The sequence below is a fragment of the Trachypithecus francoisi genome, unplaced genomic scaffold (genome assembly GCF_009764315.1).
Source record: "Trachypithecus francoisi isolate TF-2019V2 unplaced genomic scaffold, Tfra_2.0 Lachesis_group11, whole genome shotgun sequence".
Taxonomy (NCBI): domain Eukaryota; kingdom Metazoa; phylum Chordata; class Mammalia; order Primates; family Cercopithecidae; genus Trachypithecus; species Trachypithecus francoisi.
The window spans coordinates 84503747-84523527 of NW_022681456.1; the positions used below are offsets into that span (position 1 = coordinate 84503747).

The 19781-nt window shown below is 48.2% G+C and overlaps 1 protein-coding gene and 1 pseudogene across 2 annotated transcripts in view; one reads left to right on the forward strand and one right to left on the reverse strand.

The window, feature by feature from the left end:
• FAIM2 (Fas apoptotic inhibitory molecule 2) overlaps positions 1-5962 on the forward strand; it is a 36898-nt gene extending 30936 nt beyond the window's left edge. For both annotated transcript variants that reach the window (XM_033222143.1, XM_033222144.1), the window contains one exon: positions 2212-5962. In XM_033222143.1, coding sequence (XP_033078034.1) covers positions 2212-2361 — 150 coding nt within the window. In that variant the 3' untranslated portion in view covers positions 2362-5962. The remainder of the gene's footprint in view (positions 1-2211) is intronic.
• A 3350-nt stretch (positions 5963-9312) lies between these two features.
• LOC117090150 lies at positions 9313-9713 on the reverse strand (annotated as a pseudogene).
• Between the last annotated feature and the right edge of the window lie 10068 nt (positions 9714-19781).

Genomic DNA, 19781 nt, shown 5'->3' on the forward strand with positions numbered 1-19781 from the left:
TGCATGCGTTATCTCATTCTCACAACAACCTCAGGAGGCAGGCACGCTTATCTCCTTTTTACACATAGGGACTCACAGGCCCAAAGAGATTAAATGCTCTGCCCAGCCAGGTCCTACAGCTAATGAGTGGTAGAGCAGAGCCTGCAGTCCAAGTGGATCTGACTTTCAAGCCTGTGCTCATAATTGCCCCCACCTCCCCAGCTTTGAGGGTGGCCCTGCCTCAATGTCCCGTGTGCTGGAATTACTCCCTGTGGGAGCCCTGGCCTCTTGGGCATGGGGGGCATTGCACCGGGCCTGGGATTCAACTAGGATTCTACAGGACTGCATCTATAGCAACTCTAAAGTCTGGGTCTTAGGAGTCAAGGAGTCCATGGCGGGTAAAGGAAAGGGAACTGGGCATGACCCGTGCCTACCGAGCAGAGTGCAAGCTGCAAGGGCAGGCCCCAACCCCTTCCTCCTCTATCTACCTCTCCCATAGTTCCTGCCTGGCCGAGTTCTCCGCTCTTCACACAACACCAGTCAGGCCTCCCAGGCTTCCCTAGGCCTTCCTAGCTAGCAGACTCCTACTTAAGCCTCAGGTGACATGCCACCTCTCCTGGGTCATCTTCCTCTGGCCCAATCAGTAGCTCTTTCCTTCATAGTCCTAATTGTGCATTTCGTGGATTTTCTTGTAATGACCTGTAAGTGTCCCCCATGATGCTGTGATCTTCCCCAAGGCAGGCATGGCTTTGTGTTTCTTGTCTCTTCCACTCTCAGCAAGTCCCTGTCATGCAGCTGTCGCCCCAGACATATTTATTGTATAATGAATGAGCTTCAGAGGACCCAGGCAACATGCCTTTCACACAGAAGTGACCGAAGAGCCCAGTTAACAAGAATGTGAATCAATGTAAAAGAATTCCAATCCCGGGCCGGGCGCGGTGGCTCACGCCTGTAATCCCAGCACTTTGGGAGGCCAAGGCGGGCAGATCACCTGAGGTCAGGAGTTCGGGACCAGCCTGGCCAACATGGAGAAACCCTGTCTCTACTAAAAATACAAAATTAGCCGGGTGTGGTGGTGCACGCCTGTAATCCTAGCTCCTCGGGAGGCTGAGGCAGGAGAATCGCTTGAGCCGGGGAGGCGGAGGTTGCAGTGAGCCAAGATCTCACCATTGCACTCCAGCCTGGGCAACAAGAGTGAAACTCTGTCTCAAAAAAACCCCAAAAAACAACAACAACAAAAATTCCAATCCTACGTGGATCAGTGCTTCATCACCTTTGAGATACAGGTGGACATTTTGGCCTCCTTCTCCAGAAAAGCGCACCACGCCTGCCAAATTTCATATTCTGCTTCTCAAGGGTTCTGCTCCCTGGGCTTGGAGCCCAGAGGAAAGCTACATGGGGAGGGCTAGGAGCCACTGTATACAGTGGGAAGACCTGGCAGGGGTAGCGGGGTGGCACAGTGCTGTCTCAAAGGGAATCTGTTCCTAGTCCATTAGGCCAAGCAGGTCCCCAGGGAAGAGCCTGCTTCCTGGGAGGAAAGGCGTTAACCCCGGGTGCTGTTAGTAGCAGGGCAGAATGGTTACACCTGGGGCTCTGGAGCTGGACTGCTTGGGTTCAAATCTGGGCTTTGCCACTTTCCAGCTGTGTAACCTTTGGCTAATATTTAAGGTCTCTGGGCCTCACTTCCTGTAGGAAGAATCTGATTCTTACTGGATGGGGATGTTGGTATAGCACTGATGGGCTGATGTCAGCACAGCACAAGTGCTTGGGCCCTGCTTGTACCTGAAGCATTCGCCTTCCTCTGAGAGCAGAGTCCTGAGGGAATGGCAAGAAGTCTGGGCCTCAGCTTGAACGTCCCCTCCCCCAGGAAGCCTTCCCTAACTCCCTGCCACACTCACATAGGTGAGGCTCCTTGTTATCAGCCCCACCGCTGCCTGGAACCTTGTTATGCTCATCCTAACAATTCCTCTAGACTCTAAGCTCTGTGAGGACAGGGACCTTGGCTGTCTTGTTCTCTGCTGTATCCCTGTGCCTGGCACATAGCAGGGGCTCAGTAAATAGCTGCTGAACAGAATTAGGGATAGAAGGTGTCGCAGGAGGGCCACTGGGCAGCCAGGCAGCAGGTGAGGGTAATAAAATTGGGGGCGGGGCTGAGGGGGGCACCAGGGCTGCCATAGTCAGTGTCACACTGCCTGGGCCTCTGACCCCTCTGTCTCTCCTCACTTCTCCCAGTTCCTGGCACTTGACACCCAGTTGCTGATGGGTAACCGACGCCACTCGCTGAGCCCTGAGGAGTATATTTTTGGAGCCCTCAACATTTACCTAGACATCATCTATATCTTCACCTTCTTCCTGCAGCTTTTTGGCACTAACCGGGAATGAGGAGCCCTCCCCACCCCACCGTCCTCCAGAGAATGCACCCCTCTTGGTTCCCTGTCCCTCCCCTGTGTTACAAGACCAGATATAAAACTAGCTGCCAACCCTGGCTGTGGCCAGGCCACTGTCTACCCCAGCCCAGCCCAGCCCTCTGCCGCTTGTACATATGCCATGGGGACCCTGAGGAACCGAGGCCATGTCAGTCCCTGTGCCGCCCCGTTCCCCCCGTTACATCTTCCAAATTGGGACGGTCAAGGCTGAAGGCTCCTCTGGGTTTGAGGGCCCAAGGGACAAGGGGGAGAAGCCTAGCAGGATTTCAAATGCGGGAGTGAGACCCAGGAAGCCCAGGGGAGCCCTGACCCCCCACCACAATTCCTCCTAGGGCTGCACAACCATGTGGCCTTGGGGCACACTGTCCTGCGTCCAGTCTGTGTCTTCCTGTCTTTCTCGTGCAGGACAGGCATTGACACTTTGTAAGAAAGGGGGTGGGGGACATAGCTGGGCAGGTGGAGTGGGTGGGCAGGATGGCTGTCCCAGGCTGCCCATCTTCTCTTGATTCTGGGACCAGCAGCTTGTTCTAGGGATTTGGACCCCAAGGCCAAGGGCCATGAAGCCTGTGCTGTCTGCTGCTCGCTGTGAATGGCCCTCCCGCGTCATGACAGAGCACTGTTGGGGCAGGAGGTGAGAGCAGGGGGCCCTGCTCCTCAGTGAGGGCCTGTCCTGGGGCGCCCAGGGAAGTGGGAGCCGGGGAGCCAATCCACCCAGACCCGTGTCCACCTGGGAGGCATTTGGGGTTGCAGAACCGAGATCCACATCCTCTCACTCACTTCTCTCCACCCACCAGGCTACTGCCACAGGCCTGAGGCTGAGTGAGGTGTGCTTGGGCCCTCTGGCTGGATGTTCTGGGGGAGGAGGCAATCATTCTAGCTGCCAGGCCAGCCCCATCTGGAAGAAGTCCCTGCTCTGTCCCAGCCCTAACCCGAGGCTGTGTGGGAGTCCCTTCTGCACCTCTTGTTTCCTAAACCCTTCCCGTCAGCTGCTGTTTGCTGGCTTGTCCCCAGCCAGGCCTCCTGAGGCCTTCGTAGTTGGCAGAGTCCACATCTCTTCTAGCTTCACTGGCCGCTCACTCAGCCCAGAGTCCCTACGTGCCCCCCCACTTATCTCTGCATCTCTCCAATTTGGAAGCCATCCAGCTGATGCTAACAGCCAGGGCCAGTCCCTCCAGCTGGTCCCATGTAATGAGGCCAGGGCTGCTTATCAGCTTCCAGGCGGCTGGGATCTCAGGCAGGGTGTGCGTCAGCCTTCCAACCCCCAGGGGGGCACCTGTGGGGAGGGAACCAGGAGGCCACACTGGGGGAGTGTGCAGCCAGCATGTGCAGTGGCCAGCTCGAGGCCAGTGGAAAGTTACTGTGTGGAGACAGGAAAGCTCTGAGTGGATAGCAGAACCCTCCCTTGGCTTCGCCCTCCTCCTCTTCTCTCTCCCCTGTGCTGGGAGCTCCATCTCCCCTGGGAAGGGTAACGAGGTGTGCTGTTCCTTCCCAACCCCATCCCTCCCCACCCTTCCTACTCCCAGCTTTCAAGAAATATTGCAGAAGCATTTGAAGTTTTGTTCCATCTTGGATATTTGAAGAGAAAAGGAGCCAAGAACTGGCGGGTGGTGTGTGTGCAGCAAAGGCACTGGGGGCACGGGTGAGATGCCCACTGTGTGCTGGTCTAAATTAATCCATTGCAGTGATCCTCCAGAGACAGCACTCTGCTCATGTCCGTCACAGAGGGAAAAGCCGAGGTGCTCAGAAAGGCTCAGTAATGAGTCCCAGGTCATATGGCTAGCGAGTGGTGGGCCTGGGGTTCAGACCCACAGCTGCCTCACACAAACGGGGTATCACTCTTGTCCATGGGCCTGGATGGGGGCTGGAATGAGACCACATGAGGGCACAGAGAGGTGGGTAGTCAGGCCCTGATGTCCTGGGGATTTCTTGTCCTCAGTGCCACCCGGCCTCCCGTCTCTCCTGAGACCCCTCGCCAGGTTTTGCACTCTGAGTTTTTATCCTCCAGACATGAACTGGGAGGCAAGATTTCTGGTTTCTGGTTCCTAACCTCACCGCCAGTGGGCTCCTGGTGTTAGGTGAGGGTTTCTTGCTGTCTGGGATTCAGTTTTTCTATCTGCCACGTGGAAGTTCATAGCCAGGGTAGGGCGGGAGAGGCACCAGAACACTTCTCTCCACTGACTTCCTCACCCGGTTCCCACCCTCCTCCACCTCCTCTCCTCCAAGCCACTCAGTTTCCTCTCCTCATCTCTGGCCTCAGTTCCAGAGGGGTTAGCCCCAGCACCCCACTCTCCTGCCACTGTCAGACAGCCTTGGTCATGCTTCCTAGAATCTACTTGTCCAAGTTCTCCTCTCCCTGGGATAAGTTATTGCAGAAAAACTGGGGATTTAAAAGCCTATTCAGGGCTGAGTGCCAAAAGCTTGGGGGAAGAGGGACAGGCCCTCGGCTATAAACAATATCACACACGCATCACAGCCATTTGAGAAATGGTTTCTTTGCAGAGCTGGGGAGGCCAGGCAGAAGATGCTGCAGCCTCCTACTCTGGGTCCTGAGTGGGGGGTCCCGGGTACCACAGTGTCGGCAGCAGGGTCAGGGCCAAAGACTGTGTGTTCCATCTCCAATCCAGGCAGTGAGGATCCCTGAAACACCAGGAGAGGCGTCAGAAGGAGGAAGGGTGGGGGAACAGGAATGCAGGATTAAGGAAACCACAGCTGAGCAGGTGTTGCAAGCTGTAAAGGAGGAAGGGAGCCTGAAGGCCCCTCACATTTTTGGACTGGGTGGGGCTGGGCCCAGGAAGGGGTGGGCTGGATTTTGTAAAGCTGGAGGCAGCTAGGAATCTGACCATCTGGAATGCGAGGTGAGGGGTCTCCCCGCTGAAGTCCTCTCCTGGCAGCTGCAGATGGGGGCCAGGGAGGCACATGTGAGTCTGGGACTCATTCCTGGGCACACGCATGGTTCCTTCTGTATCACCTGGGGAAGCTCCGGAATCTTAGTTCTTCCATTCCCTACTCTTCCTTCCGAGGGAGTCAGGATGGGACAGACACCCATTTTCCAACAGGCTCCGTGCCTCCCTCCCTGGTCCACACGAGGCCAAGTCCCAGGTGTCCTGGCTGCTCTCCTGGGCGGGTTGGAATTTTGCACAAGCACTTTGCTGCCCTCCGGTGGCTGTTTGAGGAAACGCAGGGCCTGGTTTGGGAGAGTCGCCGAGGGCCCATGTGGCTGGAGGTTGGGGGCAGGATCCCGCCCCCAGCTCTCCTCAGACCCCCCCAGGCCTATCTGCTCATCAGCCGCCACTGTTCACTTTTGCCGAACGATGGTTGCATCTCTTGGACACAGTGTACCCCCATCCCGAGCCCTCCCTAAGCCGTTCTCCTGAGTCCCTGAAGGCAGACAGCTCCAGGGACGCAGCCCGGCTGCCATACCCCAGACACTCCTGTTGTCCACTGGCCTCAGCTCCTGCAAGTTCCCCAGTGTCCGTGCCTGTTCCCTTCCCTGGCCTCACCTTCCTGGGGTCTGTGACTGACTGGAGATAAAAATAAAAGCAATTCTGACACCTGAATCGTTTCCTTCGTCTGCTGTGTGCTAGTTGCCTTAGAGGGTCGTGGAGTCTGTGTGGGTCTAACCTGGACCTGTGTGAGAGCCTTCTCACCAGAGCTGCTGAATTTGAAGTAAATCTCCACGTTTATTTTCATGGGAACAGAGTTAAATTGGTTCTCCTGCTCAATAAACCTTTTATGGAGGCTCTCAGGATCCCAGAGTTGGAAGCAATCCCAGAGACTCCTCCAGACCAGGGGCTCACCCCTTTCTGTGGAAGCCTGTCCGTTTGTGAGCCTTTCTGGTAGAAGGGTCTTTCTTATTTTGAGCCAATATCTGCTTCCTAAAGGGTACACAGAAGGAAGGAATGCCTGCGTTGCACCTGGACAGATTCTCCAAAGTGGCAGCTTTAAAACCGCAGAACCTTGGCTGGGCACAGTGGCTCAGGCCTGTAATCCCAGGATGGATCACCTGAGGTCAGGAGTTCGAGACCAGCTTGGCCAACATGGTGAAACCCCGTCTGCACTAAAAACACAAAAATTAGCCAGGCGTGGTGGCACACACCTATAATCCCAGCTACTCAGGAGGCTGAGGCAGGAGAATCGCTTGAACCCGGGAGGCGGAGGTTGCCGTGAGCGGAGATTGCACCACTTCACTCCAGCCTGGGTGACAGAGCCAGACTCCATCTCAAAAAAACAAAACAAAACAAAAACCCTACAGAACCAGAGCTCCTTTCAGAAGGCAGAGTTATGGCGCACAGTCTTAGTAAACAACAGCGAGTGGAGGAATGCATGGGTGAATGTGTCTCCTCCAACCCTCTTATTTTACCTGAGAGGAAACTAAGGAGCAGAGGGTGCAGCGACTTGTCCAAGCTTACACACAAATTAGTGACTGGGAGTGGGGTCAGGAGGCACATGGGCTAATGATCACCCCACAAGCTCCTGTGGGGAATACGGGGCCGGGGTGCTGTGTGGGAGGGGAGGGAACGCCATCACACTGGAGCCATGGGGACGTTATCCTTGTCTCTGACAAGGTTAGGGCACAAATTCAGTTGGAGCAGGGAAAGTGGCTAGGGCAAGAGTTAGGGGACTCTGAGGAGAGAAAAGTGACTTTTATTAAGCACTCACTGTATACAAAGCACTTCCGCAGACGGTGAGAAATAGGGGAGGGAGAAGATACCAACGGTGGTGCAAGAGAGAAACCAGGCACCACTGCTCAAGACCGTGCAGTCGTGGGTCCTGAGAAGATGCAGCCCCGAGGGGGAAGCAGTGCTGAGCCGTGGCACCAGGGAAAGGGAAAATCCCTGGATCAGGCCTCAAAGTGTGCAAAACATTGAGGGGCAGGGGCCGGTGTGACGGAAGGGCTGGGTGGTCTAGGTTGGGGTACACGCTGGGCCCCCTTGCCACCCCATGCCTCCAGATCCCTTCTGCCTCACCACCCATTCCTACCTGGACTGCCTGTTAGCTTTCCTAGGACTGCCGTACAAATTGCAACAAACTGGGTGGCTCAAAACAACAGTGATTCATTCCACCACAGTTGTGGAGGCTGGAAACCTGAAATCGAGGTGTCAGCAGGGTGGGTTCCTGCTGGAGGCTCTGAGGGAGGGCCTGTGGCAAGCTCTCTCCAAGCCTCTGGCAGCTGCAGGCGATCTGCAGTGTTGCTTGGCAGTGGCGCCTCCAGTCTTTGCCTCCATCTTCACATGGCCTTCTCCTCTGTGTCTCTGTGTCTTGAAATTCCCTCTCCTTCTTCCCAGAAGGATACCTGTCTCTGGATTTAAGGCTCACCATTAATCTAGGATGATCTCTTCTTAAGATCTTTATTTGGAAAAAGATCCTATTTCCAAAAAGGTCACATTCACAGGTATAGGGGTTTAGAACTTGGACATCTCTCTCTTGAGGGGGCCACTATTCAACCCTTTACACCATTCATTCTCTTCTGGCTGCTACTGCCCCGTGGTGGCCTCTGTATGTATCCCCCACTCATGGGAGAGTCTTCACATACAATACCCAGCCTCCAGTGAGACTGGAGAAATTCCAGAGCTGAGCAACCTCATCCAGCTCACTTACACCATCTGTCTTTACTAGAGTCTGGCTACTCCCAGCAAACCTGTTTGCCCTCATAGATTTTGTGTGTGTGTGTGTGTGTGTGTGTGAGTGTGCATGCATAGATGGCTAAGATGCTTTCTTCCCAGCTTCTCATCCTCCACTCCTCTCCACACTCTCTGCTTGCTTTATCTGGGAAAACCCTGCCAAAAGGAGTCAGCCTTGCCTGTCCTGCATCACTGCTGTACCCCTCTGTTGGCTTCTTTTTCTCCTGAGCCACGATATAAGAAGTCCAATTTCCCGAGGCCGCCATGCCAGAGAGGCCATGCGTAGTGCTCCAGCCAAGAGACCCAGCTGAGCCAGCCTGCCAGCCACGCCCGCCAGGCTGGCAGCTATAGGCAGGAAGAACCATCTTGGAAGTGGATTCTCCAGCTTCAGGTATTCCAGCTCCTGTGCACCGAGTCTTCCTGGTTGAGGTCCAAGACCTCATGGAGCATTGAAAATTCATCTCTTCCATGCCCTATCCGAATTCCTAATCCACAGAATCCATGAGAATAATAAAATAGTTGTAGTTTTATGCCACTAAGCTTGAAGTCATTTGCTGTGCAGCAACAGACACCTGGGACAGGATTTGGTACCTGGAAGCAAGGCACTGCCATAGCAGAACCTAACATGTGGGAGGCGCCTGACAGCCTCAGTGAGACTGCGCGGGAAAGCTGGCAGGGCCTTGAGGAGACTGCAGGCAAAGGCTCAAGGGAAAGGTGAGGGAAACACTATTGGAATCTGGAGGAACAGAGACTCTGATATAGTGGTGGACAGTTGACTGAAACTTTCATCTGTACTAATGTGAAAAATAAAAAAGGTCTAATTAACTGATGACTCTGGCTAGGATTTTCAGGCAGAGTGTTGGAAGTTACGTTTGACTTTTTTGAGCCTTGCATCCTAAGATACAGATAGTGAGAGAAAAGCTAAAGAAAGAATTATTCTGTTTTTTTAGGCAGAATTTGGAGGAGATATAAAAAGCCCAGGATAATCTTTCCAGCCAGGAAAGAATTGTCAAAGTAATAAAAAAGCCTCGGGGCAAAGATCAACTCCAGAGCACTGTCAGGAACACACAGTCTCTATGCACAGATGAAGCCAAAGCTGGGACTGTAAAAGCAGAGTCATTAAGCATCAGAAAGACCTAAGTGGGTGCCTCAGCATCCTTCAGACAGGCAGAAGTAGTCCTAAGGATCCTACAGGCATTTGTTGCAGACCTACTCTGTCAAACAGTAGGACTTCTAAGGATCTTTCCCCCCACAAATCCACTTTTATTTATTGACTTTTCATCAGTTTAAACCCTTGAGGGGTACAGCATCACTCAGATTCTGTGTCCAGTGGGCTTAGCAGGAAGGTTGCTTTGGAATTAGGCATGAACCTTGCCACTGTTTCCGTAGGCCCGAGTTACGTTTCCCCAGATTACTCTGGTTTTGTTTGGTTTGCCACCAGGAGTCACTGTGGTGTCCTTTGCTTTGTATACAGAAGCACATCTCTTGCCCAAATAGAATTCTGTTTCATCTCAGGCATAAATCACCTTCAATTTTAAGAAGAACTGCTGTGTGCTCCCTTTGGTTCCAGAGACTCCGCTTATAGCCAGCAAAAATGGCCTTGGACCACAGCCTTCCAGACATATTTCCTTTTAGAAGTCCTATTCCCAGCAGGCCTCCACAGGATCCAAGATGGCAGGAAGAGAAAGACCTTCTAAGGATCTTAAGGATATTATTCCTCCACAGCCTCATGGGGTACCCAAGATAGAGAAGGCCTTATCTTAAAGAGACTTATCAGTGTGATTTTTGTCTAAAGGAATAATCCTCCAGTAAGATTCATAGAGTCCAGGCACAGTGGCTCACGCCTGTAATCCCAGCACTTTCAGAAGCTGAGACAGGAGGATCACCTGAGGTCAGGAGTTTGAGAGCAGCCTGGCCAACATGGCGAGACCCTGTCTCTACTAAAAAATACAAAAATTATGCAGGCTTCGTGACACATGCCCGTAATCCCAGCTACTCAGGAGGCTGAGGCAGGAGAATCACTTGAACCCAGGAGGCAGAGGTTGCAGTGAGCTAAGATCATGCCATTGCACTCCAGCCTGGGTGACAGAGCAAGACTCTATCTCAAAAAACAAAAAACTTAGCAACCACTAAAAATGATGACATTGGTAAATATTTACATACAGAATCACAGAACTGAGTAATATTAAATTAGCAAATTATGAAGCATTAATGTTGAGTATAATCCTATTTTTTATTTTTAAAAATATATTTGATGGCTCTTCCTTATAGTAAAATGCCAACTAGTCAATGAAGAAGCAATGATAGAAAAATCACCATTTTGCAATACAGTAATGATTCAGTCAAGAATCATCAGTGAATGCTAAAACTTTTAGGTGCAAGTTTGATAGGAAACGGAATATTGATATAGTTTAAACTTACCTCCACACAGAATTTTTTCTTTGTGTGCGTGTTTTTTGTTTTTATTTTTGTTTTTTTGAGACTCAGTCTCGCTCTGTTGCCCAGGCTGGAGTGCCCTGGCATGACCTTGGCTCACTGCAACCTCCACCTCCCGGGTTCAAGCAATTCTCCCATCTCAGCCTCCCGAATAGCTGGGACTACAGGCATCCGCCACCAAGCCCAGTTAATTTTTGTGTTTTTAGTAGAGATGAGATTTCACGATGATGGTTAGGCTGGTATCAAACTCCTGACCTCAGGTGATCCACTTGCCTCGGCCTCCCAAAGTGCTGGGATTACAGGTGTGAGCCACCATGCCCGGCCTTTCTTTGTGTTTAAACAGCTTTATTGAGATATAATCCAAATACTGTATAACTTACCATTTAAAATGTGCAATTCAATGTTTTCTTAGTACATTCAAAGGGCTGCGCAGCTATCACCACAATCTAATTTTAGAATGTTTTTGTCTCTCTCTCCCATTAGTATTAGTCCCTATTCCCTTCCTTCCCCTATGCCTTGGCAACCACAAATCTACTTTCTGTTTCTAGAAATGTACCTATTTTGAACACTTCACATAAATGGAATCATACAATACAGTCTTCCGTAACTGGCTTCTTTCACTTAGTATAATGTTTTCCGGCGTTCTCTAAGTTGTAGCATTTATTAGTAGTTCATTCTGTTTTCTTTTTGGAGATAGGGTTTCACTCTGTCGCCCAGGTTGGAGTGCAGTGGCACAGTCTCAGCTCACTGCAACCTCCACCTCCTGGGCTCAAGCAATCCTTCTGCCTCAGCCTCCTGAGCACCTGGGACTACAAGTGCACACCACCGTGCACTTATTTTTGTTTTTGTTTTGAGACAGGGTCTGGTTCTGTCACTCAGGCTGGAGTGCAGTGGCACAATCTTTGCTCACTGCAACTTCCACCTCCTGAGCTCAAGCCATCCTTCCACTTCAGCCTCTTGAGTAGCTGGGACTACAGGCATGCACCACCATGCCCAGCTAATTTTTGTGCTTTTTGTAGAGACAGGGTTTTGCCATGTTGTTCGGGCTGGTCTTGAACTCCTGGACTCAAGTGATCTGCCCGCCTCAGCCTCTCAGAGTGCTGGGATTATAGGCATCTGCCGCTGCACCCAGCCTAATTTTTGTATTTTGTATTTTTAATTTTTTGTAGAGACGGGGTTTCACCATGTTACCCAGGCTGTTCTCGAACTCCCGGACTCAAGCAATCCACCCACCTCCGCCTCTCAAAGTGCTGGGATTACAGGTGTGAGCCACTGTGCCTGGCCACTTTATTCCTTTTTATTGCCAAATAATATTCTATTGTATGGATATACGACATTTTATGTATCCATTCATCAATCGATGGACATTTGTTTTCACTTGTCTATATGAGTAATACTGCTATAAACATTCCTGATTTTTGTGGGGATGTGTTTTCAGTTCTTTCGGGTGTATACCCAGGAGAAGCATTGCTGTGTCATATGTACCTATGTTTAACTTTTTGAGGAACTGCCAAGTTGTTTTTCGAAGGTACTGCACCATTTTATATCCCATCAGCAATGGATGAGAGTTCCAATTTCCCCACATCCTTGCCAACTTGTTGATGTCTGTCTTTTAAATTGTAGCCCTATTTGTGGATGTGAATTGGTACCTCATTATGGTTTAGGTTTGCATTCCCTAACGAGTAGTGATGCTTAGTATATTTTCATGTGCACAGATTGCTTTTTGTTCACAGATTACTTTTAAATTACAAAGGAGAGGTCTGGCACGGTGGCTCACACCTGTAATCACAGCACTTTGGAAGACTGAAGTCCAGGAATTCAAGACCAGCCTAGGCAACATAGCGAAATCCTGTCTCTATTAAAAATACAAAAATTAGCTGAGTAGCACGTGCCTGTAGTCCTAGCTACTTGGGAGGCCGAGGTGGGAGGATTATTGGAGCCTGGGAGGCAGAAGTTGCAGTGAGCCGAGATTGTGCCACTTCACTCCAGCCTGGGCAGAACGAGATCCTGTCTAAAAAAAAAGTTACAAAGGAAAAAATGGTAACACTACAGTAGAGAAAACTGTTAGGTTCCAACTTAATCATGAATCACAAATAATGGCACAAATTGACACTACGTGTTTTCTCATATGATATGCTGAGAAGGACAAAAATATACTTTATAACACTTCTGCCAAAAAAATGCAAAGCCAGCTGGCAGGATGTCTCACATCTGTAATCCTAGCACTTTGGGAGGCCAAGGCAGGAGGATTGCTTGAGCCCAGGCACTGAAGGCTGCAGTGAGCCAAGTCTATGCCACTGCACTTCAGCCTGGGCGACAGAGTGACTAAAAAGAAAAAAAAAAAAAAAAAGAAAGAAAGAAAAGAAAAGCAGCAGCAAAGCGTGAGTCTTATCATGAAGAAATATTAGACAAAACCAAATTGAGGGTGGGTGCAGTGGCTCACACCTGTAATACCAGCATTTTGGGAGGCTGAGGTGGGTGGATCACTTGAGGTCAGGAGCTCGAGGTCAGGAGCTCGAGACCAGCCTGGTCAACATGGTGAAACCCCATCTCTACTAAAAATACAAAAATTAGCTGGGCATGGTGGCGCGCGCCTGCAGTCCCAGCTCCTTGGGAGGTTGAAAGATGAGAATTGCTTGAACCCGGGAGGCAGAGGTTGCAGTGAGCTGAGATCACACCACTGGGCAACAGAGCAAGACTCTGTCTCAAAAGAAAAACAAACAAAAAAAACCAATAACAAGAAAAAAAAAAACCAAACTGAAGGATATTCGGCAAACTAAATGGACTGTATTCCTCAAAAATGTTCTGAAATGTAGGTTTCTGATGGTACCTCCAAAGGAGGCTATCCTCACAGTTGTAATATTTGAGTGAGTAATATTAAAACTACTTAATTAGTTTAATGTTGACTAAATATATATATGCACACATATTTTATGTTTATGAATAGAAAAAACCTCTAGATGGATATACATTAAAATGTTAGTTAGGCAAAGCTATCCTGATCAAAAAACAAGACTGGAGGAATCACATTATCTGACTTCAAATTATACTACAGAGCCACTATAGTAACCAAAACAGCATGGTACTGGCATAAAAACAGATACATAGACCAATGGAACAGAAAAAGAAAACCCAGAAATAAATCCATACATCTACAGTGAACTCATTTTCAACAAAGTTGCCTAGAACATACATTAGGGAATGGACATTCTCTTCAATAAATGGTGCTGGGAAACTGGATATCTATATGCAGAACAATGAAACGGCCTCCATCTCTCACCATATACAAAAATCAAATCAAAATTGATTGAAGTCTTAAATCTAAGACTCAAACTATGAAACTACTAAAAGAAAACATTGGGGAAACTCCCTGGCACATTGGGCTGGGCAAAGATTTCTTGAGTAATACCCCACAAGCACAGGCAACCAAAGCAAAAATGAGACCACCCTGACCAACATGGTGAAACCCCATCTCTACTAAAATACAAAAAGTTAGCCAGGCATGGTGGCGCTTGCCTGTAGTCCCAGCTACTCGAGAGGCTGAACCAGGAGAATCGCTTGAACTCAGGAGGTGGAGGCAATGAGCCAAGATCGGACCACTGCACTCCAACCTGGCGACAAAGCAAAGCAAGACTCTGTCTAAAAAAAAAAAAAAAAAAAAAAAAAAAAAGATTTGGAAGCCAAGTAAGTGTCCATCAACAGATGAATGGATAAAGAAAATGTGGTACATATACACAATGGAGTACCATTCAGCTGTAAAAAAGAATGAGATCCTGTCATTTGCAGCAACATGGATGGAACTGGAGGTTATTATGTTAAGGGAAATAAGCCAAGCACAGAAAGACAAACTTTGCATGTTCTCACTTATTTCTGGGAGCTGAAAATTAAAACAATTGAACTCATAGAGATATAGAGTAGAAGGATGATTACGAGAGGCTGGGAAGGGTAGTGGGGATGTGGAAGTGGGGATGGTACTCATTAGTACAAAAATATAGTTAGAATGACCAAGGTCTAGTATTTGATAGCACAACAGGGTGACTGTAGTCGACAAAAATTTATTGTACACTTACAAATAACTAAAACAATAATTTATTGTATATTTAAAAATAACTAAAATTGGATTGTTTGAAATACAAAGGATGAATGCTTAAATTGATGGATACTCCATTTACTCTGATGTGATCATTATTGCCTGTATCAAAATATCTCATGTACCCCATAAATACATTCACCTACTATGTACCTACAAATTTTTTAAAATTTTAAGGTTAATTATTATCTCCAGAGGTTGGATAAGAATAAGTAAGTCTTTTCTTGTAGCTTATCTAGGTTTACTAATTTTTGTATACTGAAAGAATTCTATAACTTGGGTATTAAAATATACTGTAAAGAGAAACTCAAAAAATAAACAGATATAAAGGAAAGGAGGGAAGGAAGAAAGAAGGAGGGAAGGATGATGGAAGGAATACAAGTAATTAGTGATACTCACCATGTATCACCTACTTGAGACATCAGATGTCCTTTCCTGAGAATTATTTTCCTTCCCTTTGTAAAACTGTGCATTACTGAGAACCTGTTCCTTCTTTATGTGTAAAGAGCCTCCACCCATTAAGGTAGAATTCCTTTAGCTGCCCGGCATAGTGCCAGATGCTGGGGATACAAAGGCTAGATGTGGTCACTCTTTTCCATGAGTTCACGGTAAATCAAACATTGCAGTATTGTGTGACAAATGCAGTAACAGACATTCATGTAGACAGAGGAAGGAAAATATTCACTCTCTTTGAAGGAGAGTAACTGGTGAAGTCTTCACAAAAGAGGACACACATGAGCTGGGTCTTGAGGAAAGTGGGAGTTGTGCGTGGAGGGTAGATTCCAGGCACAGGGAACAGTACATGCGAGGACACGGAGTTCCCACCCAGCACACTCAGGGCACTGTGAGTGGTTCAGTACGGCTGGAACAGAGATGTTGGGATGGGGTGGGGAGTGCAGGGGAAGATGAAGGAATAGACAGGAAGTCAGTCTCAGAGGAGCTTTTGAGTCCTCTGATGCCTCACTGCTCAAAGAGAGTACATTACCTGTGTGCTTGTCAGAAATGCAGACCCTCAGGCCCACCACAGGCCTTCTGAATCAGAATCTACATGTATTTAGTTATTTAGAGACAGGGTCTCACTCTATTGCCCAGGCTGAAGTGCAGTGGTGTAATCATGGCTTAGGTGATCCTCCCACCTCAGCCTCCTGAGTAGCTAGGAATATAGGCATGCACCTCCATGCTTGGCTAATTTTTAAAATTTTTTGTGGAGACAGGGTCTCACTATGTTGCCCAGGCTGGTCTTGAATTTTTGGGTTCAAGGGGTCCTCCTGCCCCAGCTTCCTAAAATGCTGGGATTACAGGCATGAGCCTCCATGCCCAGCCAGAATCTACATTTTAGGCCGGGTGCAGTGGCTCATGCCTGTAATCCCAGCACTTTGGAAGGCCAAGGCAAGTGAATCACCTGAGGTCAGGAGTTTGAGACCAGCCTGACCAACAAGGAGAAACCCTGTCTCTACTAAAATTAGCCGGGCGTGGTGGTACATGCCTGTAATCCCAGCTACTCGGGAGGCTGAGGCAGGAGAATTGCTTGAACTCGGGAGGCAGAGGTTGTGGTGAGTCAAGATCATGCCATTGCACTCCAGCCTGGGCAACAAGAGTGAAACTCTGTCTCAAACAACAACAAAAAACCAGAATCTACATTTTAATAAGAGGTTCAGGTGATTCCTTTGTGCATTCAAGTTCAAGAAGCTCTGCTCTGATTTAACACCTTCAAACTTTATTGTATGGGCACTGGGGAGCCTTTGAGGGCTTTCAGCAGGGGCAGGACACAGTTGTTCGGTCCACCTTCCTTGGTGTCCGCAGCAGGGTTTGGTTCTTCATATCCTCTTCCCAGTCCTCTCCTTCCCTGTTTCTTCATCAGCCCCTCTGCCACCACTAACCCCAAACACTCCAGTCCTCCATCCACTACCTGTCTTCATAGACTTTTACTCAGCCTCACTGCCCTGAACACACCTTGTGTAATTCTTGAGTGCAAGGAATCCCTTGGGTTTGAACAATGATAAATGAAAATGTAAGATTCTATGATTCTATGAAATACTTTGCACAGCAGGGTGACCTTGTGGAATTCATTATGCCCAAGCAGTGGCACATGCTGAAAACATAAGTAGGCTCAAAAAACACAGAGAAAGATTCACAGATGTAAGTCCATGGTGAGTTAAGAAGGGAAACAGGATGCAGAGATGTGGTCCCTAGCCTTTTCTTGGTAATAACCTATATTTTTTTTTTCTGACTATAAAACTAATATATGTGCATTAGAAAGCTGGAAATACATTAGTTTGAACAAGAAAACAAAAGGTCAGTCAGAGAAAAAATCAGAAGGGATTAAAAACAAAGAGAAGGGGCCGGGTGCGGTGGCTCAAGCTTGTAATCCCAGCACTTTGGGAGGCCGAGGCGGGCGGATCACGAGGTCAGGAGATCGAGACTATCCTGGCTAACATGGTGAAACCCCGTCTCTACTAAAAAATACAAAAACTAGCCGGGCGAGGTGGCGGGCGCCTGTAGTCCCAGCTACTCGGGAGGCTGAGGCAGGAGAATGGCGTGAACTGGAGAGGCGGAGCTTGCAGTGGGCTGAGATCCGGCCACTGCACTCCAATCCGGGCCACAGAGCGAGACTCCATCTCAAAAAAAAAAAAAAAAAAAAAACAAAGAGAAGGAAATCAAGGGCATGCATGCGTGCATGCACGCACACACATACACACACACACACACACATATTCTTCCCACCTCCCGCCACTCCTACCCTGTCCTTCTGATTTGGTTATAACTAAGATTGCAGATTGATCAATACTCCATGTTTACATTATCAAGACTGTAAACCTGTTGACCACTGAACTATGTAGTATACAATGATTACTTCTCCTTCCTTGCGGAACATTTTGCTTTTCTGGGAGCTGATCATTGTTGTTAGTTATATGTTCAATTGATTAGTTTTTTCATGTCCTTATTGATCATTTCTTTCTTTCTTTCTTTTTTTTGAGACAAAGTTTCGCTCTTGTTGCCCAGGCTGGAGTGCAAATGGCACGATCTTGGCTCACCACAACCTCTGCCTCCTGGGTTCAAGCGATTCTCCTGCCTCAACCTCCCGAGTAGCTGGGATTACAGGCATGTGCCACCACGCCTGGCAGATTTTGTATTTTTAGTAGAGACAGGGTTTCTCCATGTTGGTCAGGCTGGTCCCGACCTCAGGTGATCCACCCCCCTCAGCCTCCCAAAGTGCTGGGATTACAGGCGTGAGCCACCGCCTCCAGCCTATTAGTAACTTCTTAACTCTTCCCTAAGTGGGTAAATATTCTCTGAATATATTCAGATACATTAAATGGTTTGTTGTTGTTGTTTGTTTGTTTCTTTGAGACAGGGTCTTACTCTGTCCCCCAGGCTGGAGTGCAGTGGCGCAATCCCAGCTCACTGCAACCTCCGCCTGCAAAGTTCAAGCAATTCTCGTGCCTCAACCTCCCGAGTAGCTGGGATTACAGGTGCGTGCCACCATGGCACAGGTAATTTTTATGCTTTTAGTGGAGATGGGGTTTCACCATGTTGGCCAGGCTGGTCTCAAATTCCTAGCTTCAAGTGATCCTCCTGTCTCAGCCTACCAAAGTGCTAGGATTACAGGTGTGAGCCACTGCACCTGGGCCATTAAATGTTTTATCAATTTCGTCTTGTTGATGCCATCTTCTCTGTTGGAATCTTCTGACTGCTGTAGCCTGCATTGGTCACTCTGAAGATCTGCTGCCCAGCAGCTGTTCCATAACCTTCCATCTCCATCCTGGGGATTTCCTTCAACTCTCCTCTGTTAAAAACCTGCTTTCTAGGTTCCATACACTTGCACTTCTGGTTTTTCTACCTCATTTTGGTGGAAGATTTTCTCCAGTAGCTTCCTGAGAAAGAGCTCATAGAAGACAATGGATTTGGTTTCTTGCATGTCTGGAAATGCCTTCATTCTGTCTTCACACTAAATTAATCATTTGGCTGTGTATAGAAGGGAAAATTAGAAATCATTTTCCTTCAGAACATTCAAGGCATTGTTCCATTGCCTTCCTGCTGTCACCGTGACTGGTGAGAGATCCACCGCTGTCGTGATTCCTGATCCTTTGTATGAAATCTGTCTTTTTGTTTGTTTTTAATCTTTCTGAAAACATGTAGGAGGATTTCCTCTCTGTCCTCAGTGTTGTGAAAATTCACCATGTTTTGTCATTTGTGAAACTATTTTCATCCATTATACTTGACACTTGATGGGCCCTTCAGTTCTAGGAAATTTTACTGAATTGCTTCCTTGATAGTAGTTCTTTGATGGATAATTAGAGAGTCCTGTCTGCTTTCCCCTTCTGGAACTCCTATTATGTGAGAACTCCTAGGCTGGACCTTGTCTTATGTCTACTATTTTCCATTTTCCATCTTCTGGCTTTTTTTGCTCTACTTTGTGGAAGATTGCCTCTAGCTTATTTTCCAACTGTTCTATGGAGTGTTTCATTTCTGCTATTATATTGTTAATTTTCAAGAGGGTTTTTTTGTGCATTAAATGTTCCTTTTTTCCAATATTTTGTTATGAAAGTTTCCAAACACATAGACAAGTTGAAATAATTTTATGGCAAACACCCATATAACCATCACCTGACTTGAACCTGGGAGGCAAAGGTTGCAGTGAGCCGAGATCGTGCCATTGCACTCTAGCCCGGGCAACGGTGTGAGACTCTGTCTCAAAAAAGGGGGGAGAAAAAAGAAAATAGAAAGTAAAAACTGAGGGGAAAACAGCGCTTATTTTAACTCCTGATGGCACTATTTGCAGGAGTCATGCTTCAGTGCCTTGTAAGAAGTTTACCAAACTGCCAGCCTCATGGAGCAGGAGACCTCTTTAAGATGGGTAGGCCAGGTGCAGGGGTCGGGGTGGGAGTTCCTGCACAACTCTGTTGATGCTTGGTTGACCCTGACAGATATTCTGGGCCATGCTGGCTTTTGACTGGAACCTGCTACCTAGGTTGACCCTTCAGTTCCTCTCCTTATCAGCTCTGTTATTTCCAATCTCTAGCTCACATCTTGCCCAACTCCATTCCACTCTGTTTGCATCCTTTCTCCCTTCCATTTAAATTTTCCCCAAACAGATCTGACCTTAGTCACCTACTTGTATCCTCTATTGAGTTTTCATTCAACAACTTTTGTTGAGCATCTTTGTGCCAGACCCATGGTAAGTACAGGAGACTCAAGGTTGAGAATAACACAGCGTTGCAAGTACAT